This window comes from Cyclopterus lumpus, chromosome 24 (genome assembly GCF_009769545.1).
Source record: "Cyclopterus lumpus isolate fCycLum1 chromosome 24, fCycLum1.pri, whole genome shotgun sequence".
NCBI lineage: Eukaryota > Metazoa > Chordata > Actinopteri > Perciformes > Cyclopteridae > Cyclopterus > Cyclopterus lumpus.
This window is the reverse complement of record NC_046989.1, coordinates 5,127,190-5,154,711: the sequence shown is the minus strand read 5'-3', so window position 1 is coordinate 5,154,711 and position 27,522 is coordinate 5,127,190. Positions and strand designations below refer to the sequence as shown.

Sequence of the window (27,522 nt, the reverse complement as noted above, 5' to 3'; positions counted from 1 at the left end):
GTCCCAGGGACCAATCAAAACGGATCTGCACATGTAATAAAACCATCTGACCATTGTTTGAGCCACCGACACACACACACACGCCTGTGTTCACTTATTGCCTACACTAGGAACTAAGATGAAGGAGCTGTGAAAACCTGACCCCGTGACCCCGTCTTGATTAACAGAGCGATCAATGAATCTTCACAGCTAAATGGAATAAACGGAGCAGTTGTACAGACGAGAAAGTGTGTTTTACTCCGAGAAGAGCTCCTAATATACTATGTAGGAAAAAATAAAATATAAACAGCCGTCTAGTTTAAACGTTATGAGAATAATAGTTAATATTAAATATATATAGAAACAACTGACTCATCGACTGATGCAGGTTTTTTTGTTTTTTTTTCCCTCTCAATTGAACAAGGCTCATGTTATTTGTACAAGCACCTGACATCTATAAAGAAGAGGCGAGAAGAGAAGACAGCTCACACACACACACACACACACAGAAAAGAACACCTGAGAGAAATGACCAGTAGGGGGCAGCACAGCACCCCGAAAACACAATGAGTCGAGAGGGACAGGAGAAGAGAAGAAACGAGGGAGGAAGAAGAGAAAAAAACGACACTACGGTCTCTCGGGGTGAAGTTCCATGTCGTGGTCATGGAGGACCGTCCAGCACCACTGACGTTTCTGCTGGGCGACAACCAGGTGGATAAAAGAGGTGTGTGTGTGTGTGTGTGTGTGTGTGGAGGGTTGGTGGGAGTCGAGCACCGTTCGTCCCAAAAAAAGCCGACAAAGGCTTAAACGTGCGGCTTTAGACATTTTTCTGCGTCGGGTGGATCTGGGACCGTTCAGTTCTGTGTTGTTCCGAGCTGGACTGAGATACCAGAGTTCTGTTGGCCTCTGGGGGGGGCGGGGTGGGGGGCTCTGCGGATGCTGCTGCTGGTTTATGATGGATCCAGGGGGGGAGGGGGGGCTTCTTAGTGGCCGTCATGCGTCGTCATTATTTCGTCGGCTCTCCGGTGCAGCTCCAAGGCGTTGACCGTGCAGATGTCCCTGGGGAGCTCCGATTTCCTCCTCATCAACGGGCGCTCTCGGCGCTGATCCTTTTGGACCTGGAGACACAGAGGGATCAGTGGCATTCAGTCAAGTCTGCAGAGGGGAACACAAGAAGTCGGATCTCTACGTCTGAAACATACAATAACTAAATGAATGTCTTTTGAGCAGTGAAGAGCAGATCATTGCGCGCCATGAGCAAGATGCAATATTAAAATATCTAACTTTTAAACTCTGTAATATCCACCGCTGCGCCACACACACCAGTCCTCACCTGTGTGGCTTCCTCCACGACGGCCTTCTTCAGCGCGTTGACGTCGTCTAGCAGCGGCCCGTCCGTCTCCATGTCCATCGGACAACCCGAGCATATCGAGTCGACGTAGACCAGGAACTGTACGGGGGGGGGGGCAGGACGAACGGCATTAAAACACTCATTTTCCCCACATTTATCCATTCTGCAGCAACTCGCCACCGAATATTCTGCTTCAATATTCATATTTCGTTAGCGCTCGGCCTTTTTAAAACGATATTTTCCCCGCGTGCGGTTTCGCTCTCATGCTCGAGAGGCAGGCACTGACGCGCCGTGCTCATTAAAAGAAAGGTCAACTCGTTTAATCCGATTAACCATTTATTGAAATAGTTTGTTCATTCCAAAAAAAAAAAAAAAAAATCTCAATAATAGCTTTAAATGTAAAAAAAAATAAAAAAAATAAAGACATTTGGTACTGACCCAATTACTAGATTAAAAACAGGTTAACGGGGGTTCTTTGCACACCTGTGGGTTTGATTTTGCAAGATTCTCAATCTTCAGCCACGCCTCTTCTCTCTCTTTCCATTTGGCTTTCTCTCTGAGACAAAAACAGAATCATTAGAAACTCAAAAAGAAAGAATTTACTCGATGACGGACCGAGGTCACAAATCCGTTACGTCCAAGTCGTTGTGGTTCACTTACCTGCTCCGTCATTCTTTCCATTTCTAATCATGTTTGTAGGATTTTTATTTTTGAGGGCGTAGAAGCAGCTGCAGCTCGTGACTTACTTGCTCTTCTCTGCCCTGAACTGCTGCGTGCAGTCATCAAACAGCTTCTGGTTCATCTCCATGAAGAGTTTCAGCGCATTGTAGATCAAGCCGTGGATCGTCCTGCAGAAAAAACAAAGAGCCTTTTTAAACGCTATACAAATAAAATGTATTATTATTATTACCACGGGTCTCTTTAGTACTAAAAAAGGGGCATCTTTTTTTAATTTGGACGTAAAAAATGTATATAAACTACTATATTTGAAATGCTTTCACACAGAATGCAAATATTCTGTGTGAAAGTAATTGTTTATGGGGAGCTAGATCGACTCATCTGAGCTTCTGCATCACTAATAAAAAAGAACCAACCAACGGAGTTGTGCGTACACTATATATTTATATGGAGGCTCGTTGGTCCGAACCAAGACGGAAAACTTTGATTGCTCCTTTCAACCTCGATAAAAGGGCAGCGCTGCTTGTGCGAATCTATTCGAACCTTTCATTTGACATAAATGCTGCAACTATCGCACAAATGCGTCGCTGCTAGCTTGAATAGTTTGGAGTATTTCTCGTTTTGGTGTCATTTATTTGTGTGTGAAGGCCTTTAGGATCACGGCAAACGACACTCCGGCAGTGGGACTCGGAGAGGAAAGCCTGCGTAGTGGACTCACTTGTTCCAGTGGGTCTTGGAGTTGCGGTAGAGGGATGGGAACATGATGGGCAGGATCTTGGCGGCGTTGTCACTGATTAGGCTCATGATGTACTCGTTGTTCCAGTAGTACAGCGCTCGCTCTGCCACCTGAGGACGCACAAACAGGTTCATAACAGGGTTAACCGTGTGTCCAGATCAGCTCTGCAATTACAAACTGAACTAAAATCACTTAATGGGCGTCCCGGGATGGATGTCAGACCTGGAAGTGCGGGCTGGACACACACTTGGCCAACTGCCTGAAGAGAGGCTCCATGACTTTGACAAACTCTGAAGGCTCAATGACGTCCAGGATCTCCTCCAGCTCATTGAGGAACATCACCTCTTTTGGACTGTGGGTCTTGGGCCAATACTTTAACAAAGCCATGACCGTCTGAAGACAAGGACAACAGGATTAGTGAAGAAGAAGAAGAACAAGAACAACAACAAGAAGAAGAACAAGAAGAAGAATGCAACTAAGCATAGTAAATATTGGAATATCAAAGACCAGAATTACTGAATGAACTCAAGGACTCCATTGCCAATCACCAATATTACTGACGTCACATTAATAAAAGGGCATCTTACCGGTTCTGTGAGGGTGCTATCCTTCTCTAAGAACTGGACCACACAGTAAGCCAGCTAATGGAGAGATAAAAACATTATTATTCTGAAAATAAGAAGGGGTTGCTTAAGGCAGAGATGAGCCTTAACAAAGTGGTTACCTGTGGGTGATATACACTAAGAGACTTGACTTTGTGCAAAGGCAGCAGAACCTTCAGCAGGAATATCTTATGCTCTTCTTTCAGCGGTAACGCGAACCCATTGATTATGCTGTGAAGAGAAAAGGTGATCATTAGAAAGATAAGAGGGAGGGTTGAACTGGAGACTCTTAAAATGGCGTCCAGACGACAACCCGTCAGCGTCGATATGAATTTAAAATCGTTTTACAACTGAAAACCGTGAATGGAAATGAACCAAAAACAAAAAACTACACCCTGAAGCGTAAACGTGAGAGAAGTTGTATGGATGCACCTCATTAAGGTTTCTTACCTGCCTAATATTTCCAGTAATTCTGCTATTCCATTATGATGTTCAGTCTCATAAATGAACCTTGGAAAAAAAGAAAAAAAAAACACCGCAACATGGTGACAAATCACATTTACACTCCGTTACTTACAAAACGCAGCACAACTCAAAACGACTCACTCACCTATAAAATATGTTATTAATGTGTTTCCTAATGTACGCTCGCAGGCCCAGGAACTTGCCATAGATGCGATGAAGAGTGGTCTTTAAAAAATCTCTTTCTCTGGGGTCTTCACTGTCAAACAGGTCTAAGAGCTGTGCACACAAAAAAAAATGGATTACTGAGAGACAATTACAGATCTTTGAAAAAGAGCGAAAAATACACCCGTGCGTCATGAAAATACACACAATATCAACACACACGCGTATAACGTGTCGCGTTATGCGCTCACCTGCATTACAAACTTCTGGTCAATATACTTTTTGGCTACGTTTGGTTGAAAGTCAGGTGACTCCAAGAACCGCAGGAAGAATTCATAGACGAGCTGCGGGAAGAAGAGACGCGGTTACGACACGCGAAAGATTCATTCACATCAGTCTAGTGAGTGTGTGTGTGTGTGTGTGTGTGTGTGTGTGTGTGTGTGTGTGTGTGTGTGTGTGTGTGTGTGTGTGTGTGTGTGTGTGTGTGTGTGTGTACCTGTAGATGAGGCCACGCAGCCTCGAGCGTGGGCTCATCTTCCTCCGGGTCAAACTCGGCGCCCGTGGGGTTGGATGATGGCGGCAACGTCCTGAACATATTCACAGAAAACTGTGGAGAGAGAGAGAGAAAAAGAAAATGGCAGGTCACTCCGTCAACACATTTATCACAACTAGACACGGATATCAGATTATTTGTACAATGTAACATGTAAACAAATACTAAAATAGATTCACGGGGCAACAGAAGTTAACGTGCAGACCTTTGACCTCCAAAATTCTAAAGCGGTTCATCCTCAAGTCCAAGTGAATAATTGGGCCAAATTTAATAATATTGTTCAGTTGTTTACCATCAGTAAGACATCCCACAATATGACAACAAATAATCAATAGGTCGTTGGGGTTCGTTGACTGCCAAGTGCTAAAGAGGACAACAAGTTTCTTTGTAACAACAATGAACTAAAACAGTGGTACCGCCATGTGATGGAGACGTTGTCAGGTCAACTTATTGCCCAAAAATGTTCCAAGAGAAAGAATTAAATAGAAACATTGCAGATTAAATGTATGTTACTTGAATCCGTCATCGTCGTCGTCATCTGCCTTTAAAACGACTGAAGGACGACGTGTATCGACGGTGGAATTAGGGATGCAAAGGGGCGGAAAGTTTCCACGGGAAAGAGCATATAACAGGGAACTTAAATGTAGTTGAGAACAAGACTATGCACGCCGAGCTCAGCTGGACCCTGAATGCAGCTGGTTGGGAACATTGTCTGCCAGAAACAAACATAACACGTTGTGTTGTTTTTGAACGTCTTTGTCATCAGTGTTGTCTGAACGTTTCAGCCCAATGCCTGGCAAGTGTGAGAGCGCCGAGTTGCGTAGAGGCCAAGAGCGGTATTGCAGACAGATAGAGATTTCAATCATAGCTCGTAACATATTGAAAAAAATAACTGAACTAGTTCATTTTTTTGGAGCTGTGAACTTAGTTCAAAATGTTGAATTATGAACTATGAACTGAACTAGTTCATTTTTTTGGAGCTGTGAACTTAGTTCAAAATGTTGAATTATGAACTGAACTAGTTCATTTTAAAATTTGTGAACTGAACTAGTTCATGTAGAAAGTGAACTTTCCCAACACTGTTTGTCATTACCTAGCATATTGATTACTTGGTAAACTGAAGCCATGTTCATTTTAATACCAAGTTTATTTGTATACAGTAGACTAACTTTTTACAGCAGTGAGGAGGACGTTGATGAGGTCCAGGAAGAAAACATTTAGACCTGAAAGGATTCAGGGAAAAAATAACCACAAAAACAATGTGGGTTGGGGGGGTGGTGATCATAGGGAATACACTTTTTATTCAACGTTCATGTTTTTGTTGTTCGATGAAATAATAAAGTTCTACTCACAAAATGTCAAAAATGTCATTTTTAAAAGTTGTATTATAAATGTTTGCATGCATGTCTGCTTAAAATATTCCCGGAATTTTGCAACCCTAGGTGGAACCCCCCCCCCCCCCGTTTCACTCAAGACAGCACACTTAGACCGTCCCTCCAGAGTGCAGTCGACCACAGGTCAAAACACACTCACAGACCATCGTGTTTATGTTCTCAGCAGAAACAATTTCTTAACCCCCCCCCCAGAGAATGGGACTAATGGAACATCCAAAGTCATGTTATCCAAAGGCCAAATTATTGTTCTAAAGCTTGAACACAGAGGCATCCAACATGTCCGGAAAGAACAAGGCTTTTGGAGGAAATACCGTGTACGGCCTTAACATACGATTCCCCCCCCCCCCCCCCCCCCCCCACCCAAAAAAAGGAGTTAGTCATGTCAATCTCCATACTTTGATGATGAAAGCCATCGTTGGACTTCAAAGAGCCCTTTCCTTTAAGAGGGCATCGGGAGAAAAAGGGGCCTGTCTGGAATAAGAATATATTTTCATGCAGATTTGGAAAGCTCTGATCAAATGAAGGAGGACGTGGGGGGTGGGGGTAGGGGGGGGTGGAGGGGTTCATTTGCACCTTGATCATCGGCAGCTTACCGTGTGGCATTGAGGCTGCGCTTTGAAAAAAATCAAAGGCTTTTGAATTTGGCTCAGCAAAGCAAACCTGGCAACGTGAACACATGCAGGCCACGACCTCAAGAGGAACACATAACACACACACACACACACACACACAAACACACACACACACACACGAGGAGCTCAACGACGGCCATGACCAAATCAACCGGTTCAGACCGGCGCCGGATTTAAAGGTTAGTGACCGCACACGGGTTAACTTTTCATGGCCTATCTTTAGGCACAAAGTGACCACCTTGAGGGGAAGCGACATAAATGGGTCACTTGGTGCCGTATCAACTGGGTTCAAGGAAAAAAAAAAAAGTTAAATTGGGTTTATGCGTCAAAAGATCCTTTTTGGTTCAAACGGAGGTCAGTGATGCTCCCGAGAGTGTAATGACGCTGCGGGGGAGCCAAAAGAAAATGGACTGAAATGAGTCTGAAAACCAGTAAGTGCTGCAGAAACCACAGTACTAACTGCCTCTTATTAAAGATTACTGAATCTTAAAAGATAAGACTTTCACTTATATGAAGATATTACTGAAAATAATTTAAACTCTATATGTTTGAATATAAAATGTAACCAGACAGGTAAAATAAAAATGATCTGACCTAAAGAATGAACTTAGATAAACTTTAACAAAAAAAAACAATAGTCTCATACGCGACTCACTAATCTGAAGCTCACGAGCCGTGCAACAGGAGCTTAAAAACAACGTCCCTCCTGCACAGAAGAGGCCACGTCACGAAAAGGAAATGAAAACACCACATTCTTTGTCGCTTGGCCTCGTTCACAGGAACTTTTAATCCGGAGTTGAATAACGTATTTACCGTTTTACTTCCAGACACTCACCATGTGAACCACCTCCGGGTAGATGGGTTCGGTGATGACGTTCCTGTTGTGGGTGATGTACTCCACCATCTCGCTTATGGCCGCCCGTTTCACTTCCTTCCATTTCAGGTCGCTCAGCGGGTCCGAGAGGAAATCGAAGAGGACGCAGCACTGACGCAGCTTCTGCATGAACAGCTTCTCCTGCTCCGCGGGGGGAACATCTGCGGGGGACAGAAATGGAAGGAAAGCGGTCAACAAGAGTTAACAGATCTGCCATTGTGTGTGTGTGTGTGTGAAGATTTCGGCTTTAAAGGGAACGACTCTTTCCAGATGTTAACACTGGATCTGAGAAGCGGTCCCTCACACCAACACAGACAAAAACATACAGCCCTCACAAAGTTTGCCCGACAACCACCATTCAACCCCTCATCGCCGTGGATAAAGTGTCAGATGCCTGACTAAAGTAATCCAAAACTAGATGAGGTGGGGGGGAAAGGTAAATAGACAGAAGTTGAATATTGAGGGAGAACCCCCATGCATAGCGCTGTAGCGCCTGACCGTCTCTTTTATGGACAATGCAAAAGTGGTCCACGTTAATTGCTTTCCCACATGTGGAGGTATCGACTTGTGTGCTTCGAAGCTTTTGTTCGTTTTGGGAACTCATTGTTCTGCTTCCTCCCCACGAATCCCCTCTCTCTCTCTCTCTCTCTCTCTCTCTCTCTCTGTCAGTGATAACGTGTACAAAAGCTTTAAAAAGGAATACTTCGCCCACAATAGGACCATGTGTATGCATGTCATTTTCAGTACTTTGTGAAGTACTGAGCATACGACTAGATAAATGAGACTGCACGAGTAGTGGGAGCTTGTAAGCTGATGTTTTCACAGTGTTGCCGTTAACCCTGACCTCCATTAACTTCAAAAACATCAAAGGGTTTACTGCGTTTTCTGATTCTCCGCTCACGTGGAGGCGAGTTCTCTCCTAGAAATCAAGGTTACACACACACACACACACACTGAGTTATTGAAGATTTCCTTTGTGAGCTATTCAGGTTCAGTCCAGCTTCATTTTGGTGACATGTACAGACCTCATAAATCAATAATTCTTCTTTTTATTAAAAAGACACCGTCATTCGCTACATCAATGATGCACAGGTTCCAAATCTGCCTCCAGGAATATTGAAATGTACGATCGTTAACTCGCTATTCAAAAACCATCGCACGTTTTTTTTCCGTAGCCGCTACACTCTGTGTCGAACGAGCCGATCTCCATTCCTGCTAGCGTACATTATGAATCAGCAGCAGCAGCTGCAGCAGCCACAGAGGTTCTCATAAATCACCCACATCACTTCTTCTCAACATAATGTGCAATCAAATAAACGTTATTATAGAAGAGAATAACTAATATAATAATTACACAAATGCTGGGTCAAAAAGGTATAATTTGAGCTCATGTTGAGAGGGCAAAATATCACCTTATAAAACCGACCCATGGGGCAGCATTAGTGTTTTCATCACAGCCTGGGATTTATGAGTCAGTCTCGTCTCCCCATTAACAAATCGGCATGTGTACCGTACGTCACCATGGTGACCACAGGCGGAGACAGGACTTTGGACCAGGGGGGTTACAGTTGCTAATCAAATGATGCATGCAGGCCGCAGCCGCTGCTACAGTAGAATCATACGCTGCCGATTTGTTGAGCCCATCAGCTGCGACCAAGCGACTCATAAAACACGGATAATAGCCGGAGGGGGGGGTCAACAGGATACCTGACACCCATCAGTCAACCCGTCTGCAACTCCGAATAAAAAAAAGGTCAAACGGCATTTTTGTGTCATGGAGGCAAAAAAAAAATGTAAACATGGTGGGAATTTGGGTTGGTGTGCAAAAGATGAAGCTAATATCCTTGTGACAAAGAAAAATCACAGAAGACAGTTGAAAGATGCATCCTCAAATCCCCGGCCCCCCAAAAAAAGTATAAAACGAAAAGGTAATTATGCCCTTATTATTCAGCCTCAGACAACAACATACACATATGACTGTAACCTCACATACAGAGTGGTTATGCTAACAGGAAGCATGCACCACCCAATCCTGAGTAACAGCTAACACCAGAACAGACACATGTTCACCGCACACAAACAACCTAATTCTAGGAAACAGGAAAGTGATGCATAACTGGCACATGCATAAATCATTGCTCTACTGAAGGTTTTTGTACATTTAATTACTTGACAGTGGTGAAATAAGTCAATGCTATGAGATCCAGTACTTTAGGTTGTGCACACTCCCACACAGGCTAGAACCGGATCCCGGGACTGGCGGACTCTCCCTAAAACCTCCACGCATCGGGAGTCCCAGAGGCAAAGGTGGTATTCAACGCACGGCTTCCTGTGTGCTGTACCTGTTTATATTTGCTGTACATGTAGAGAACACATTTACAACTACAGACATCGTGGATATTAAGTCACTTGACTTGTTTTTCCGGGCGCACATCAGTCTTCAGGGTTTGCTTGTGCAGAAAGGTACCTTGGAACAAAGTAGTCCGGTTACATCTGGTTACGACACATTTCGACGTCTGTATATCCAGACAGTGTAGAACAGTGACAAGTCTGGAAGCAGCTTTGCGGTAACATCATACTTCATTCCCTCGATCCAAACCGATGGCCACAAACGGGATCTAATCGACCGCATCGAGTGAAAAAAAGGTCAAACAGCTGGCACTCTGCTTCACTCCTGAGCTTTCGGCTACCACATTCCTGGAGAACCCAAGATCTGCTTTACGGTTAAACGCGGCGTTCCTGTGGAGGCACGAGCCAAGCGTATCCTTTTGTTCGGTTTCCAACAAGCTGCAACTTTAAACTGCGGAGCAGCTGCCAAAAATATAACTTTCGGTGTATTACTGTACTATTTTATTTCCCTGCTCCCTCTCTCGCAGATACAATACCTGCAAAAACGTTTAGTACTTTTTTTTTGACATCCATGTCGAAAGTCAAAGAATCAAAATACAAGAACAAATCACCAAAGCGAAGTGTTTTTAAAAAGTCCTTAAGTTTGTTGTTGATCATGTGTTCGTGTTCAAAGTTTAAAAAGGTGCTATTACGGTTTAATTCATCCGTACCGAGCGGTAGGTGCCCGTTACTAATGAGCTGGACCACGGGTCCACCCACGAGCACCTCGTCTCATCATCAACCCCCCCCCCCAGAGTGTGAAGAGGTCTACCAGCTCCTGTTACACAACAGCACTAGGGTTTCTGAACCGGCCTGAAATATTAAAAGACACGCTGTGCCGCTGCAGACTTCACACACGGGCCTCTCTGCATGGATGGGCCACTAACCTTTGCTCATCTGAAGGCTCCAGCGTGCTCACAGGAAACCAGGCTTGGCCACAAATTGCTTCCCGAGGACGCATCTCAAATCCCACAATGTCCTACTGGTGAATATTGAATGAATAACTGATTAATAAACAAATGCTGGACCCATTCTGTGTCAATGCAGACATAGGGCCGACAAATGGGGAAAGGCTTGTGGCTAGTATGGGGCTACGTGCTTTTAAAAGCATCGCGAGGTCATTGTAACACCCACGCAAGTCACAACGTGAAGCAAACATCTCGCCGTTAACGTGCATTAAATAGGCCGCGAGTTAAATGTGCACCGACACGTCGGTTTGTGGAGAAAAGTGGATTAAGAACAATTATATGGTGGACAAAATCTGCCTTGATTTTGTTCCACTAAAACACTCTTTCAGAGACACTGAGCATTGATCTAGTCAGCTCGTGTTTTCACTGGTTGTATGTTTAGACGGTAGCTCAGGAGCCTACATGCACGTGTCTCAGCCCACATCAGAGACTCATCTACACTACAAAAGAGACGCGCACACACACTGACAACAAGCTTTGACCTCACTTCCTATGACATCAGCAGTCCTGATGGGGGGATGGGGGGATGGGAGACTCAAAAGTAGCACTCCTTCTCACTCTCTCGCCTCCCCGACTGAAGCTATGCAATGCCTTGACAAAACCCTTCCTCGTTGACATACAGACCCCCCCCCCACCCACCACCGCTTCCTCTTCCAAAAACACACATGCAACCGACGCCGAGAGGGATAAATGCTCTTGCAGCAACTTTAAGTCATCCGACGCGAATACTTTCTCCTCCCAAATTATTTTTTTTTAAACCATCTCCCCTTGAAAACACAAAAAAAAAACAGCACAGGAAGAAAATCTCCTATCCTCACCTCTAAAATGCATGAGGGCCACGGGCTGGAAAGGCCCGTTGGTGGTCGCTGCATCCAGAACCATCCCACTGGCAGTTCTAGTGCATGCCAACATCGGTGAGCCGAGGCAGGACACCGGGGAGAAGAGGACAGCCCGGGCTAAGGCGAGGAGCCAGCCTCCATTTTAGCACGAACACTCGGAGCAGAAAATGAAGCTCCCCTGCTGCTGGAGGGAACCAGCTAGTTAGTGACGTCACCCCCCACTGCAGCCGCCCGGTTGGCTGGCTGCGATCACATGGGCCGAGCGTCAGTATAAATCAACATGGAGGCATGTGGATTGGCTGGTGGGTCGAGAGGGGAGGGGGAGGGGGGGGGAGGGGAGGGGAGGGGAGGGGAGGGGGGGGGGGAGGGGAGGGGGGGGGAGGGGGGGGGGGGGGGGTGGGAGACACCAGCTCAGCTCAATTTAGTTATCGAGACACGAGAAGGCGGCCAGGAAATACACATTCCTGTCAAACGTGTAGGCCGTTTGTACTCATTCACAGCCCGACAACAAAAAACCAACTGACAAATAGTTCAACAGCACTTTTTCAAAATAAAACCTCTACAAGATCTATCAGCTAGATGTGTGTGTGTGTGTGTGTGTGTGTGTGTGTGTGTGTGTGTGTGTGTGTGTGTGTGTGTGTGTGTGTGTGTGTGTGTGTGAGACAGATGGCTCTCCTGGAGCCTGAGCCCAGGTGTGTGTGAAACAGGAAGACAGGAAGTCTCGATGGAAGCGAGACAGGATGTACATGAGCAGAGAGAATCACTCGGTCTGTCTCAGTAGCTCTGGGGACAAAACCCCTGCGTTGCAACGCTGTGCAGGAAAAGGGCAAATCTACGCAGACAGTTAAAACGCACTTAAACCACACACAAACGACAGCTTTATAGAATCCTGTAACCGGGACTTGACCTTTCTATTAGGTAGAAAGGTCAAGTCATAGTGTGCATCCAACCACTGGACCATCATGACATACTATCACCAATTTGTACTGTGTGTGTGAGGATTGTGAGCACACACACACACACACACACAATATATATATGAACACCCTGCAAAACCCTCCAAAAATAAACATGTATTATTCCTTATAAAAAAAAGCTTGTAATTTACTAAAGTTTGCACATTTAAAAAAGGGGACAGAGAGAAACTACAAATGAAAATGTAATTTGCTGTAAATAGAAAGTCAAATTCAGTCTTTTAAAAAAAAAAAATAATAATAATAATAATAATAATAATTTGTTGGTAATGTATATTTTGTCCAGCAAACAAACGTAGTTGGGAAACTTTACAGAGTTACAGTATAAAGCAGTGTATTTTTAAGTCAAAGACACTACTGTGTCTGTGTCACTTTAAATAAAATGAGCGCACACAAATGCATTATTTGCTGGGTTTTCAGAGGGCACCACGGCGGTTGACCCTGTGGGTCTTTACGTCTGCAACTTGTGCAACTGGGATGTTCCAGAATTGAGTTCTCGACCCGCACATTAGCTGTGCAACAGAACATCAAGTCCCGGCCGATCCTACTGTGTAGTGCTGTATTCCAGACGCGGCAGCAGGCTCTAGTCGGAGTGTATAATGGGCTCTTTCTTGCCTCTCTGCTCCCTGGTCATGAGGCAGACCTCCCCATCAGAAGATCTGTTGTCCTGACCGAGACAACGCTAAACACACACACTTGTTACAGATCCTCTCCGAACGCTCCTTCTGGCACATGCACTCATGAGCTTGAGGTTGTTTTTTTTCGCTGCGTCTGTGCATTTGCGAGAACAGTGAACTTGTGAGGCATCATGAGTCGGGTCCCGGATAGGATGGACTGTACTTTGCTTGCGTTCCAAATTCATAATTTATAGCAGCAGGTCAACCGCAGTCGAGTGGTTTATTTACAGATCTCCTGATTCTTCAATGTCGTGGTTCTCTGTGATAAACGCTTAGGGCTCAAATGTATTTTGGAGATGCAGACATAACAACACAGCTGAGGCTCTTTTAATAAAAACAGGAGCTGAACTTAATGTTGCCCTAAAGCAGCTTCCGATGACGGAAAGTCCCGTCGACTCAAATTGGAAACATCGTGTTCATTGTAGCTACTCTGTGGTAACTTCACATCAAGGCTGAACATATGAAAACCTGCTCAGATTCTCAGCTAAAAATGTTTTGGTATTATTTTTAATCACAAATGGTAAACCAGCGAAATAGGAACACCTGTAGACTGAATATACGCAACAGAAATCACCATAAATGTTAACACTAAAACTAAATATTACTGGAGGTTTGGGTGCAACTTTAAGCCGACAGTGAACTAGTTGCTAAAGTGCTTTCCTCTGTTGGTAAAGCCCATAATGTGGTTGCATTTACACACATTTGATTACAAATTACTTCCACATTTGCATTTCTTTACGTGCTCACGGCTGTTCCTTAAAATATATCGTATGAGAGCAAAATCTCTGCAAACTATTGAGAGCTTCAACAGCTGATCAAATATAGTGAATTATGTTTATGCAGGTTTTTTTTCATGCAAAATGTTTTTTAAAAAAAAGAGGAAGTTGCCGTCATGGAGGTGTTTTTCCTTTACCACTTGCAGGAGTGGTTGAGCCAGGAAACCCTTCCCTGAAACCTGCCTTGCCCTTTGGCATCCTGCTTTAAATATCTGCCCACAATGTTAAAAAAAAAAAAAAAAAAAAAAAAAATTATATATATATATATATATATATATATATATATATATATATATATATATATATATATATAGTTTCTAAAATGTAACCTTGCCGTTTACATTTCATTACATTAAGCATTCTTGCCCAATAGGTTTGACACATAACCAAACACTCTACTCCACTCACGGTCTAAAGTATTGACGACACTACACATTTCAAGAGTAGTGATGTAACTTCTGCAGTAACTGATGTTGCGCAGGGATTGCTTCCTTTAGTTTTCCCTCAAATGAAAACTGTAGAAACTATAATATCGCTTGTTTTTTACGTTGGTTGAGGGCATACGTCAACAGCTGAAGACAGGTTTTGGTGAACCACGGGAAATGTGTCATAATCCTGTCACTTATGGTGCTATAACAACAAGACGGAGACTCGTCTTCTCACGTCCTAAAGGAACCCTGGGCCTTGAATAACCAGCAACCTTAGAACAATCGTAGGAAACTAATCCTTATCGCGTACACCTCGTGATTGTTTAATTTAAAAAGACATTCATATTTTCCTCCAGTAAAAATTTTTTTTAAAAAGGTGTACATTTGCAAGCTAGATGCACAATATTAAATATTCAGTAAATGGTTAAATAATTATTGTAGTTAAAAATAAAACATGTGTCGCACTAAAATATAATACTTTCCCTGTTGTATAATTTATGTTACTGTTAAACTTTAACATAGACAGTATGCCTCTGTCTGCAAAACCGCGACAGCTTAACGGATTAGAATCAGTGGTTTTGTTTGTGTTGCATGGTCAAGATATCAGGGGGGGTTGGGTCATATTACATCCTGACAACTGAAATGTTTGTTCCAGTTAATCAACATGATAGTAACGCAAATACTCGACTGACCAGGAGATGGCGACAAACCCTTGCAGACAGATGCTTCACGGAGAAAAGCACCTGCTTTAAAAACAGGGAACACATACAGAGGCGACAACTGTTGTTGTTGTGTGCTTTTGGCAAGTCTGTTTGGACGTGACGTCGAGAGAAATAAAACGGGCACATTTATCACCTGTTCACAAGCTGCAGGCGGAAAGATTTATCCCAAAAACTTGTTATACTTTGGTGGGGCCTAATAAAACATGCTCTCCATATCAGGTCTTTAAGAAGAAGCATTTGAACTGCTGTGCTACCGAATGTAAACGCGGGGACAGTTAAAAAGTACTCGAGGCTTCTTTCAGGTGAGGGTCGTCAGTCTGGCTTCAACCTCGTATTGCTGCAGGCTGTCGGACTGAAAACTGGGGAATGAAAACAGGCCAAGCAAGAAGCATGTTTGGACAGGACCGAGTGATAACATCTACCAGGCCGCTGTGAGATAATGTTTTGAAGAATGTTATCAAAGTTCCCATGGGGGTGTGGGAAAAGAGTTGCCTTTATCATGAATTAGGCTGCGTTTAGTGGTTTCTTGACACAGGACATGGGTAATGGCTAACCGAGATTAAGGAACAGGTATATTTGGTGGTAGAATCAACTCCATTGTGTATCCATTAATTATAATCTCACCAGACCGACTGGTGAACAAATGGCACACGACAAACACAACAGCTGCTCGTCACCGATGGTAACGCCACTGACCAGCAAAGTCCTCCGAAGAGAGAAATAACATTTGAAAAGCTGCCTTTGCTCGAGTGTGTTGTCGTGAGGCGCTCACTGCAGGTTAGTGACTAGAAAGGTAGAAAAACTAAACGGCACAAATTTTTTTTTAAAATCCAATTACACCACACTGCCCATGCATTGGTGGTTTTCCTCACCGTAATTTCTGAGGACATTTAACTATTTATTGCATCCCACAGAATAACCGACTCCTAGCGGTCAATCTTATTTCCACTCTCATCTGCAAATTCCCAATATTACAAAATGGACATATCTTTGAATTTATTTATTTATTTGCACACGTACTTAGTAACCTTTAATGCACGTACAGCGGTTTGTTTTTAGTACACCGCCAGGTTATATAATGATTGTGCTGGGAGAGGGCAGCGGACAACACTTACTGTGTACTGTGTGTATTCATGCATTCATGCATGCATGCACACACGCACATGCATAGGCAGTATTATGCCCACAGGCCGAACGGTAATGCCCACTCCGCTTTTCCATCTGGTGCTATGCCGGTATCGAGTTTAGATATAAAAAGTAAATGTCAATATACATCTGCAAAGATTTTTTTCAATTTCTCTTCGGCAAAGGGGGGAATATAGAAGGAATAGTATGTCGGCAGATATTGCTGGTCACTGGCAACATCCTAAAACACAAGGACCATGGAATTAAAGCTTTATCTCTGGATTACCACTAAATATAGACGCTTGGGTTAAATCCAGCACAAAGTCCATGCCATGTACGTCCTCTGTTTCCATGTATTGCGTAACCTCATGCTCAGCTTGGTATTACAATGACGGTGAAGCAGCAGGGGATGTTCATAGATGTTTCGGTGTGGAGAGAATATAACAATGTGCGATTGTAAGTTTGCCTGTGTGCACGGCCTGCACTCATCAGTGTCAAGATCACAGGGATTTCTCTCAACCTGCCGGAAGAAAAACTAATTCTGCTTTGTGTATGGCTTCTGGGAGATATCTGGAGTTTTGAATTCAGGTTTCAAAACATTGAAAAGTCATTATTTTTGCCCACAAAATAAAAATAAAAAAGGCAAATGGTCTACAAAATTCACAACCAAGTGACACACACACACACACACAGGAGAAAACCTTTCAGCCCGGAAGAGCAGCTCTACTAGATACACTTGTATGCATTTACATGCATGTGCAACATACGCGATTAGATGTGATTTTCACAGTAAATACCTTTGAAAGCAGGCAGTTTCTGCAGCTCCCTGTTGTTGCTCAAGCTGAAACGAGAGGAGCTCTGCCTCTTGTCCTTTTTGACAGGTGTCTGGGAACCTGGCTGCTTCCCCTTTAGCAGCTGAGTGGTGGGAGGAACATTATTGCTGGCCTTCCTGTTAGAGCTCTGCTGAAATAAGAGAAGAAACAAAACACATCAGTGACACTAACATGACAAGTATAGTACAAAGTGTGAAAGAGGGTGCAAGTACCTCTTTAGGAATCTGACAAAAATATGTGACCGGCTGCCATACACTAGATGGGACATTTTAATTATATACACTATGTCCTCAATTACTTAACAACAGTGTCTTTCATTGTGTAACTAAGACCAGGAACCTGTGACGCTTTACCCAACGCGTGTGCGCGCGCTTGTGTGTGTGTGTGTGTGTCCTCAAACCACCCGGCTGTGTCTCAGACCAATAAAAAGAAGAGGGTTAGTGGGGCTGGATATAATCCTGATGTGGGATCAACTGAATGTGGCAAGTTTCTCACAGCTGGTCTCACCTGCCTGTTGGGATATATTCAACATACACCTGATGGCACAGAGCATACTTCAACAGATGCAACTCCGTGGAGCTGTTTAAGTCTGAGTCACAGGGGAATTATTCAATTCGGTTAAGACCCAGCTAAAGTTGGTCACAGTCGGCAGCACTACAAAACAGAAGCTTAAGAGCTGGGCCAGGAGCAAGCTGTCTAGTAAAGGAGGTAATACAGCTGCGCTGGCCTCTACTAGAAACTAGATTATGTATTCATGTATTACAAAGATGGGAATTAACTCTTCTACTTGTAAGTTAATTAAGCCAAAGTAGAAACATCTATGATTGTGTTTAATTAAATACTTTCCTCACTGATGTGATTGGTACCAAGACAGACAATGAAGCATTGTTATCAATTGTAAAAAGTTCCCTTCAGGTCTCAAACACTTCTGGTTACCAAGCATGTGAGGCAAAAGGGAGGGGCGGTGGGTTATAACAGCAGCTTGCAGCCCAGCAATTAAAAAATTTGACACAACGTCGGGGCAGTGGTTGATCTGCCGCATGGCTGCAGAAACTCAACAGCAACCCTGCCTGCTGCTATTGGTTGGAATTTCCCAGCAAGAGACCGCTAAGAGGCTGAGAAATAAGAATTCAGAAGGTCGACAGTGGGGGAACATGCTTCTCTATCATGCATAACAAATTAGCAATAAGACAAAAGGATAGAAACATTGGACAGTTCAATAAAATATACACATTTGTGTCTGTTAAATGGGATTCAAAATAGGGAGCAGCTAACTGCTTTAAGCCTTATACAGTGCATTTTCATATTACACCAAACTGGACTGTGTATTACATCAGCCACTAAAATACGAACAGGTGGTCAACAGCCTGTACAATATAAATATTAAATGTCTATGAAATAGGAGGACACCACTTTGCTGCACAAACAGATGTCCACTGTCATAACAGCCCAAGTGCATCAAGGTTTCTGAAAAGGCATCCAGTTAATTGCACAACGAAGGAGGTTGAAATACTTCCATAACAGCTCAGTGATGTTTATATGGTGATTGCAGAGGTCGTGGAAGAAGTCTGACGGGTTTTTTTTATTTGTTAACAGATGCCTTTTAGAATAGTGTTTGAACCCCTACTGTGCTCCTCACCCTCATACTATTTGACAAATACAGTCCAGTGTGATGTAATGATTCACACCAGATGACTATGCTATGGCAAGACCAACACAATGTTTGTCATGTGGGCCGAAGCAACCCCTTAAGCTTTTCCAGATGTGACCCAATCCACAAAAGTCAAAGGCCAGTCAGGCCATGACCATTTTGTCATTGTTTATTGTTTTATTATACATGACATAATATTATAATATCTAGATCGGCGCATTAGTTTTTGATACGAGTTTATGACCCAAGGTCGATTCACTTCCGACACACAAATCCCGTACAGTGATTTCCTTTTCAGTTTTGCAGAATTAAAGATGACCTGTCTTTTTATTTTGCCCGTGCAATTTGATCACATTTGTGGTGGATTACAAACTAGTCTCCTTACCACTGATTTCTTTTTGAGAGCCAACAGACAATACACATATGACAATGACTTGCTAGTCTCCATGCAGGTAGTTTACTGATAGCCCCTTTATGCTGCACGTGTCAAGGACAATGGGATCCCACTAGGTGACACATACTGCTCACTGAAATTAATGATTTGCTCATCCTGCCAGCTGTACAGTTCTGATTGGCTTAGTAAGAAATCAGTTTATCCGTCTAATGGATTATGGGTGCTAATAAGTGTGTGGAAGGCATGCATTTACAACACTACAGTCAACGAGTTTACGGCATATTGCAAACAGCAGTAACATTTGGAAAGTATATTTATATTGAATGAAACTGTCATTTTTAAAGCATATTATGACAAGTAAACAGTCTGCAAAGTACAGTAATGGACACTGAAAATGCTGGGGGTTGAGCTTGATGACTAACTGTGTAATTGTCAAGCTATAATATCTGTGCCTTGTGCAAGACAAGGTCCTACTGTCTCCTAGGACATTTCCATAAAGAAGTATCACTGGCTCATCCCTGACGTTACCTCATGCTCTGAATTCTCTTGTCCTCCACTCTTGCCCACTTTACCAGACTTCTGGGACTCCTGGAGAGGAAACATAATAATATTATTTTTTTTGTAAAGGTTTAACGGGGTTAACACACACGTAACAGTTGACGTCGGGTGGACAACATGTGTAAGCAGTCCATCAGTGAAAGCCGCCATGCAACAAAAAAAAAGAGCTAAAAATAGCACGCATGCCCACCCAGTCTGCTTGAACACACTGGCAAGTCTCCTGCTAGCCGGCTAACGTTACTTCAGAGTCACTAGCAAGTCTCACGACCCCGGCTTTCAGCTAACGTTCACGCCATTTAATACTTAACACTTTAAAAACGCAACAAAAAAAAAAAGCATAAAGCATACGCATTCAAAGTACACAACCTTGCGTCTGCATACCGGCGTTTTCTACGCTATAGCAAGGCTAACGTGTCGGTGGAGCAGCGGCTAACTGCTGATGAGTGCCGGTTTGCCGGCCAACTACATTAAATGTCTCTTTTTTTTAAATATATATATGAACGCCGGTTTATCAATAAATAAAACTGCATTTTTAAACTGTCAGCCAGCACTCTCGCTCCTCAAAACTCACCTTGTCTTTCTTCGTTTTGTTCGGCATCGTGCAACCGTCGCCGCCGCCGCCCTTGCTTCCCCTCTCGGATACTCCACAACCAGAAACCTTGACAACTCTCAGGGTTCCGCGAGCCCAAGCGGGTGCAGCCCGTCCTCGCCCCGTGATTGGCTGCCCGTCAAGTCAGCTGACTACGACGTCTCCGCGGGTCAGCGGGAGCGCTCCCCCTGTCGGTGACGGGTAGCCATTACAACAGCACGAGACGGACAGGCTTTTAAATCCTGTCTCTCGATATTTATTTTATTTTGTGACTTTAATATTATTAAAGTCTCAGAAATGAGAGTTTTCTTTGTCATTTGCTGAAGAAAAAGCATGTTTGGCTCATCTATTTCACAAAGTTATATGAACAGCTTGGTCGAGCCTTCTTTTTGCTTGTCGCAGCCATTCTTTGTTGCATTGCTGCCATCTACTGGAAGTGCACGGTCTTTTACAATGTATATTTTGCCCTCTGAATTCATTCATCAATCCCCCCCTCCCTCTCTCCTTATTGTTTTGCCTCTGTCAATATGGTAATAGGCCCATTTCACTTAAGACATATTAACTTGTCAGAGTAGGGAAACGCAGCAAGTGTGATTAATCAGATAAATCCTCAGAAGTGTGCAAGATGCCTCCCGTGAACACTTAAATAGACAGCCATCGTTAGGGGTTATTAGTTACACCTGTGCTTTTCCTCCTATGACTGCCCGATTAGAATGATTTAGTGGGAGACTGTTGGGCAATGGCCTTGAAAGAATGCAGTTCTCCTCCTCTGGAGTTTATTTATTTTTTTATTCAGTTCATGTCGTTCGCAAGATCCATGTCACGTCTAGAAAAAAATTGTATTGTGGTATTTGTTTTATGAGCTACTGGTTCACGTCCTTGAAAACTCTCAACGCAATCGTGTCCGAGGGTTTCCATTAGTCATTTGTTTGAGTCAACCCTGAGATCGCTGCTCAATTCAGAGTGCAAATGCCCCATTTCACGAGCCCTCAGCCCTCTGTCATTTTACCCGAAAGCCTCGAGGACATACAATCATTTCCATTTTGAGTTTCTCGTCTTCCTTCCAGAGATGCGTTGATATGTTTGTTATGAACGTGGCTGTTTTTGTAAATCCCAGACACTCAATGGCAACACGAATCAGCCGCTGTAGTAAGACAGCTACGTCGCATGCCAGTTAGCTTCATGCACACAATGTCACTCAAATGTGCTTTACAAGATTTAACTGAATGTATACATATTTCCTAACTTCCTGTACGCATTGTTTTTCTCCAAAACGTACCAGAACCAGTGAGGTTGAACAAAACATGACTTGTTAACACGGTTAACCTTTATTTTCGGGTCCCACCCATTTGAAATAACAGTGTCAATTCTGATATATTTACAGTTACAGTAAGAACAAAAATAATGTCAATACATACAAAACAAATGCATTGATTAAACCCAAGTTACAAAAAGTGACAACTTAAAAAAGAAAGTTCTAAAGAATTTAAATCTGAACTGCATAACTAACTTTGGTCAAAAAGAGGTTGAGGGTAAGGGTTATCCCAGGCTCATTTACAACATTTAATTTTTAAGTTTTATATATAACGCTACTTCTGAACACCAGCAGGGCGTAGAAACAGGCCTAGTCCACCTCCTCCATCCTGGATGTGTCCTCATCATCTCCTTCAAGCGGGGGCATGTCCTCAATGGGAGCGCAGACGACTTCCTCTGGTGTCAAATCATCTTCATCAATACCTTAAAAAAATAAGGAAAGAAGCCATTATTTATCATTCGTAGCTCATACATGTGCGAGAAGTGTCGATTAAAGATGTCTTGGAAGCTTTACATTGCGTCAATGAACACAGACACTCACCGAGACCCAGCTTGATCATTCTGTAGATGCGATTGGAGTGGGTCTGGGGGTCATCCAGGGTAAACCCTGAAGAGAGCAGGGCGGTCTCGAAGAGCAGGATCACCAGATCCTTCACGGACTTGTCGTTCTTGTCAGCCTCCGCCTTCTGCCGCAGGGTCTCTACGATGGGGTGGTCAGGGTTGATCTCGAGGTGCTTTTTAGCAGCCATGTAGCCCATGGTGGAGTTGTCCCTCAGAGCCTGGGCCTTCATGATCCTCTCCATGTTGGCCGTCCAGCCATAAGTGCTGGTGACGATGCAGCAGGGGGAAGTGACCAGGCGGTTGGAGACTGTGACCTGTGGAGGTAAAATATTGTGAATCCTTTTCTGTCTTAATTGCACGACGGTGATTATACAACATTAAGTTATACAACGCCTCGTGGGTTGTTGTAAAGCCCTTTCACTTCTTGATCTTCTCACCTTCTCCACCTTCTTCTCCAAGATGTCCTTCATGATCTTGCACAGGTTCTCAAACTGAGTCTTCTTCTCCTCCGCCTTCTTCTTCTCTTCCTCGTCCTCGGGCAGCTCCAGGCCTTCCTTGGTCACCGAGACCAGGTTCTTGCCCTCAAATTCCTTCAGCTGCTGGACACAGTACTCGTCGATAGGCTCGACCATGTAAATTACCTCGAGGCCGACTTTGCGAAGGCGCTCCACGAAGGCAGAGTTGGCCACCTGGTCTTTGGTCTCACCTGAAATGCGGGGCAACGTTACCACACATATCTGCAATATCACGTTCATTAACTCAAGTTTGCCTGATTCTAAAAGCCTTCTAATTAAACATGAACAGTTCATAAATGAAGGGCATGCTCACCAGTGATGTAGTAGATGTGTTTCTGGTTGTCCTTCATGCGTGTAACATAGTCCTTCAAGGACACCACCTCATCCCCAGAAGCCGAGGTGTAGTATCGTAGCAGCTCAGACAGCCTCTTCTTGTTTTGAGTATCCTCGTGGATGCCAAGCTGAAAGACGAATGAAACTGCATGTCAGTAACATGCAGTTGAAGGAGAAGTTGCAGTAGATCGGTTTCATTCTGATAAAAATGACATTGCAACATTATAAGAGTAAAAAAAATACAAAGACTAATATTTGGTGCACTGGTATTGGTCTCCCAATGTGTAACCATTGTCTACCCCGAGCGCCTCCATTCAAACAGAACAGAAGATGCCAGTATGGAGCGCTAAGCGAGTCTCAAAGCAGCTTTTCATTAGGACAACATGGCCAAAGGTTCAGACAGATGGCCCGTGAATCAAAGGTCAGCGTATCAAACGGTAATCGTGAACCGCGTGAACACGAGACGAGGACACCTACCTTGATGTTCTTGGAGAACTGCTCGTAGTACTTCTTGTAGTTGTCGGCGTCCTCGGACAGTTCGGTGAAGAGTTCCAGGCACTTCTTGACCAGGTTCTTGCGGATGACTTTCAGGATCTTGCTCTGCTGCAGCATCTCTCTGGAGATGTTTAGAGGCAGATCCTCAGAGTCCACCACACCCTTGACGAAATCTGAATAGAGAAGATAACGACTGCTTAGCCTTCCAAAGATAGACAAACTTCATTTATTATACAACTAAATATCTTAGAAGGAATAGAATGTGAATGATTAGCAATGCGTCACTCGTGCTACTCACTGAGGTACTCGGGGATGAGCTCTTCGCAGTTGTCCATGATGAAGACCCTGCGCACGTACAGCTTGATGTTGTTCTTCTTCTTCTTGTTCTCAAAGAGGTCGAAGGGAGCACGACGAGGCACAAAGAGCAAGGCGCGAAATTCCAGCTGGCCCTCCACTGAGAAATGCTGCGAGAAAGAGGGTTGATCAGGTCAGTCGCGGGGTCAATTTTCATCTACGGACAAAGAAAAGATGAAGAGACCTACCTTGACAGCCAGGTGGTCCTCCCAGTCATTGGTCAGACTCTTGTAGAACTCTCCATACTCATCGTTGGTGATGTCGTCCGGGTTACGGGTCCACAGGGGTTTGGTCTTGTTCAGCTCTTCCTGGTCAATGTACTTCTCCTTGATCTTCTTCTTCTTCTTCTTTTTGTCCGAACATTTGTCGTGGTCGTGCTCCTCGTCCGACCCAACATCCTCAATCTCAGGCTTGTCCTCGTCCTTGTCCTCTTCTTCATCCTTATCCTTGCCCTTCCCCTCCTCCTCCTCCTCGTCGTCACTTACCTCCTTGTCGCGTTCTTTCTCCACCTGAATTTTAAAAAAGGACTCAGTCACTGGCTTTGGTCATTACTTTACTTACGCAGGTTAACTGTTGTGAATTAATTCATCAAACAACTTAAATGAGTACTTACAAACAGGGTGATAGGATAGCCAATGAACTGAGAGTGCTTTTTCACAATCTCCTTGATTCTTTTCTCCTCGATGTATTCTATCTGGTCTTCTTTCAAGTGCAGGACCACCTTGGTGCCACGCCCCATGGGCTCAGCTATGTGGGGGAAAGATGGGTCAGTTAGAGTTCGAGAAAACCCTCCTCCTTCCTCTCGGTATCGCTTTATCAATAAGAATGAATTTTCAAATAGAAACAAAACAACGGCCTTTACATTACTTACAGGTGTCCACTTTCACTGTGAATGAGCCTCCAGCAGAGGATTCCCAGGCGTACTGCTCGTCATCGTTGTGCTTGGTTATCACCGTCACCCTGTCGGCCACGAGGTAGGCCGAGTAGAAACCCACACCGAACTGACCGATCATGGAGATGTCGGCTCCGGCCTGCAGAGCCTCCATGAAGGCCTTGGTGCCAGACTTGGCGATGGTTCCCAGGTTGTTGATCAGGTCGGCCTTGGTCATGCCGATGCCCGTGTCAATCAAGGTTATGGTGCGTTCCTCTTTGTTGGGAATTACTTCGATCTTAAGCTCTTTGCCGTCATCCATCTTGCTGGGGTCAGTGAGACTCTCGTAGCGGATTTTGTCCAGGGCCTGAGAGGGGGAAGGGGGTGGGGGGGGATTTTAAACAATTCCCTCTTAAATTATTCAGGATTTTTGCAGTTCCTTGATCATCAAAATAGTACCATGTGTACAATAACCAGCTCAATAAACATCTCAGACCAACCATGAGATTAGGGAAACAGCTTTAGGCTAATACTATGGCAAACTTACATCCGAGGAGTTGGAGATAAGCTCCCTAAGGAAGACCTCTTTGTTTGAGTAGAAGGTGTTGATGATCAAGGACATCAGCTGAGCGATCTCAGCCTGGAAGGCGAAGGTCTCAGCCTCCTCCTCCATTGGTTGGTCGTGTGATTCCGGCATCTAAGGAGAGGGGACAAATTACTATTTTTAGATGATGCTTATTTCATGGATGACACACATACACACATCCTATAAACTGCCACCATTTGTCTCCCTAAAGCGCAGTGCACCAAAGGCCTGCACAACAATTTTATTTAGATTATAAAACTGGACGCATTGCTGCAAGAAATAATGTTGGACGCTTTCGTATGGCTTAAGCCCGACCCGGTAGTTTCACGTGTTCTCATGTATTCGTTTTGCACTTATGCCGGCATGTTGTGGACCTGTGTGGATCGGCTGCAGGCAGCACAGTGAGTCACTACGCTGTCACACCCACGACAACCACAGCGCTGCCAATCCCCCTCGGGCACCGTGCTGGTAAATAAAGTTAAACCTTCTTATATACGGTTTAACTATAATTACTGCTCCCAGTAGACTGCAAAGAATTCCTCATTTTGTATTCATGCATGTACAATATCAATAATCTGTGCAATAAATACAACCATTCACTCCGATTACTTTTTGTTTACTTATGTCTCTTGTTGTTTCGTTTGCACTGTCCACTATGCGACTGTAATCCTGCAGATTTACCCCGCTGTAGGACAAATAAAAGATTAGCGTATTTTATCTTAATAGAATCGAATCAACACAACCACAAAACTACCACACGCAGTTTAATCAATACCTCCGACACAATCTGAGGTTGCGTATGACACAGCGGTTATGTTAATGAGTACAATTATCCATTACCATTGTCTATCAAAACACTGAGTGGAGGTGTGCATCGGTATGATAGGTTAAGGATGCATAGATGGTGCGGGCAGGTGGTGTGACAGACTGTCCCGGCTCTGCTCAGTGCTCCACCTGACTTTAATCCATCTTTGGCAAATCAGACCTTCGGCGTCTTCTGCCTTTACTCAAATGACATAAACATTTTTATTTTCTGCAAATGCAAATACAAATATATATATGGAGGAGAGTTAAATATATTTAGCAGATTTTTTTAACCAATCTAAATAAGTCTCAAACTAATAGGTAACACAACCCATATCTCAATAGAAAGATAACACTAAATGTTTAGCGACCACCACAGTGCATTTATATCGATTGGTGTCTGGTTGATCAGAGAGACGCGCGTGGCTTGGATTACATATCAGTTAAAGAAATGTCGCCCCCTGTCGGTTCCACGGGTGAACTGCGAGTTTCTAGAAGGTACCAAAGAGGCGAGCAGGACTCTAGCAGTTTCCATGGGAATCGAACTCTCCTCCTCTTGAACCATCCGAGGAGCTCCTGTACTTCTCTGAACTTTGCACGGGGAAAATAATTAAATAAATACAAATCTACGAGTAGTCTCTCGGGTTGAGTACTAAATCTGATTTAGGTTCATGCATTTCTGCACAATACCTGCCCGACAAGGTGCATGTGACCGTTAACAAGACAGCTAAAGGTGATGTGGGCGGGGTAACGTGCAGCTATGTTGGAAGAAAAAAAAAAAAAGTTTTGACGTTAGCCAATAACGCCGACATGCCAGGGAGATTACTTCCGTCACACACCTTGATGCAAAATCCAATTATCTAGGATTATAGTATTGCAATAGGCCGATTGCATGAACTACATTTAATTGACGTTAGCTTACAGTTACACCGAGAATGTTTAAATGAGTGTCGTATTGTAAAATACAGCGGTGACACCGACGTCCAACGGGTAAGCTGCAACAAGATATAAAGACGGAGCTAATATTATGAATATCAAGTGTGTCATGTTGTTGTTTTTTTAAACAGTCGGCATCCCGAAGTACATTTTTGTATCATTATATAAAAAGATATACAATGCATTTACCTTGGTGTAAACCCCCCGGAGAGAGCTGCGTGTCGGTCGGGAGCTGTCGCAGACGAACCCGGCTGGTGGGGTGTTTATTGCTGACCCGTTAGCTGTGCGGCTTTTCTACTGTCGCCGAGCTTTCGAGAAATCCTCGTCCTGAGCCTTCCAGAACCATCTGGAACCCTCCGCGCGACGCAGCTCCGCGAGGCTCGCTGACAGGCCCCCGTGGGCTGT

General features: G+C 44.0%; 2 protein-coding genes across 5 annotated transcripts; both read right to left on the bottom strand.

The window, feature by feature from the left end:
- Positions 1-357: 357 nt before the first annotated feature.
- On the bottom strand, positions 358-20,494 carry ppp2r5cb (protein phosphatase 2, regulatory subunit B', gamma b). Of its 4 annotated transcripts, none has more exons than XM_034526964.1 (16): positions 20,331-20,492; positions 19,730-19,789; positions 17,121-17,286; positions 7,388-7,587; positions 4,470-4,580; positions 4,225-4,317; positions 3,957-4,087; positions 3,797-3,856; positions 3,469-3,577; positions 3,332-3,385; positions 2,967-3,137; positions 2,727-2,854; positions 2,077-2,178; positions 1,814-1,886; positions 1,313-1,429; positions 358-1,097 (listed from the first exon to the last, which is right to left on the bottom strand). In XM_034526964.1, exons 1-16 carry the CDS (start codon positions 20,355-20,357, stop codon positions 963-965), a joined length of 1,737 nt encoding a protein of 578 aa, XP_034382855.1. In that variant the 5' UTR covers positions 20,358-20,492; the 3' UTR covers positions 358-962. The 4 variants fall into 4 exon arrangements, with proteins under 4 accessions (XP_034382855.1, XP_034382856.1, XP_034382860.1 ...); XM_034526965.1 differs by having other exon boundaries at positions 17,121-17,283; positions 20,331-20,417; XM_034526966.1 differs by lacking the exon at positions 358-1,097 and adding an exon at positions 1,100-1,134 and having other exon boundaries at positions 1,264-1,429; positions 20,331-20,494.
- Positions 20,495-21,653: 1,159 nt separating this feature from the next.
- Positions 21,654-27,515, bottom strand: hsp90aa1.2 (heat shock protein 90, alpha (cytosolic), class A member 1, tandem duplicate 2). Its single transcript, XM_034526962.1, has 11 exons — positions 27,307-27,515; positions 25,339-25,488; positions 24,792-25,158; positions 24,534-24,667; positions 24,109-24,429; positions 23,865-24,030; positions 23,549-23,739; positions 23,052-23,199; positions 22,661-22,929; positions 22,204-22,537; positions 21,654-22,085 (listed from the first exon to the last, which is right to left on the bottom strand). The coding sequence occupies exons 2-11, from the start codon at positions 25,486-25,488 to the stop codon at positions 21,973-21,975; spliced, it is 2,193 nt and encodes a 730-aa protein (XP_034382853.1). The 5' UTR covers positions 27,307-27,515; the 3' UTR covers positions 21,654-21,972.
- Positions 27,516-27,522: the final 7 nt, after the last annotated feature.

Coding starts and splice junctions, on each gene's coding strand:
- hsp90aa1.2 (XM_034526962.1), bottom strand. CDS start 25,488: ATGCCGGAATCACACGACCAACCAATGGAGGAGGAGGCTGAGACCTTC. Junction 24,031..24,108: donor AGGACCACCTGGCTGTCAAG/GTAGGTCTCTTC, acceptor TCTTTCTCGCAG/CATTTCTCAGTGGAGGGCCA. Junction 23,740..23,864: donor GCTCATCCCCGAGTACCTCA/GTGAGTAGCACG, acceptor TTCTCTATTCAG/ATTTCGTCAAGGGTGTGGTG.
- ppp2r5cb (XM_034526964.1), bottom strand. CDS start 20,357: ATGCCGAACAAAACGAAGAAAGACAAG. Junction 17,287..19,729: donor AAGAGAATTCAGAGCATGAG/GTAACGTCAGGG, acceptor CTCTTATTTCAG/CAGAGCTCTAACAGGAAGGC. Junction 7,588..17,120: donor GAAACTGCCTGCTTTCAAAG/GTATTTACTGTG, acceptor TGTCCCCCGCAG/ATGTTCCCCCCGCGGAGCAG.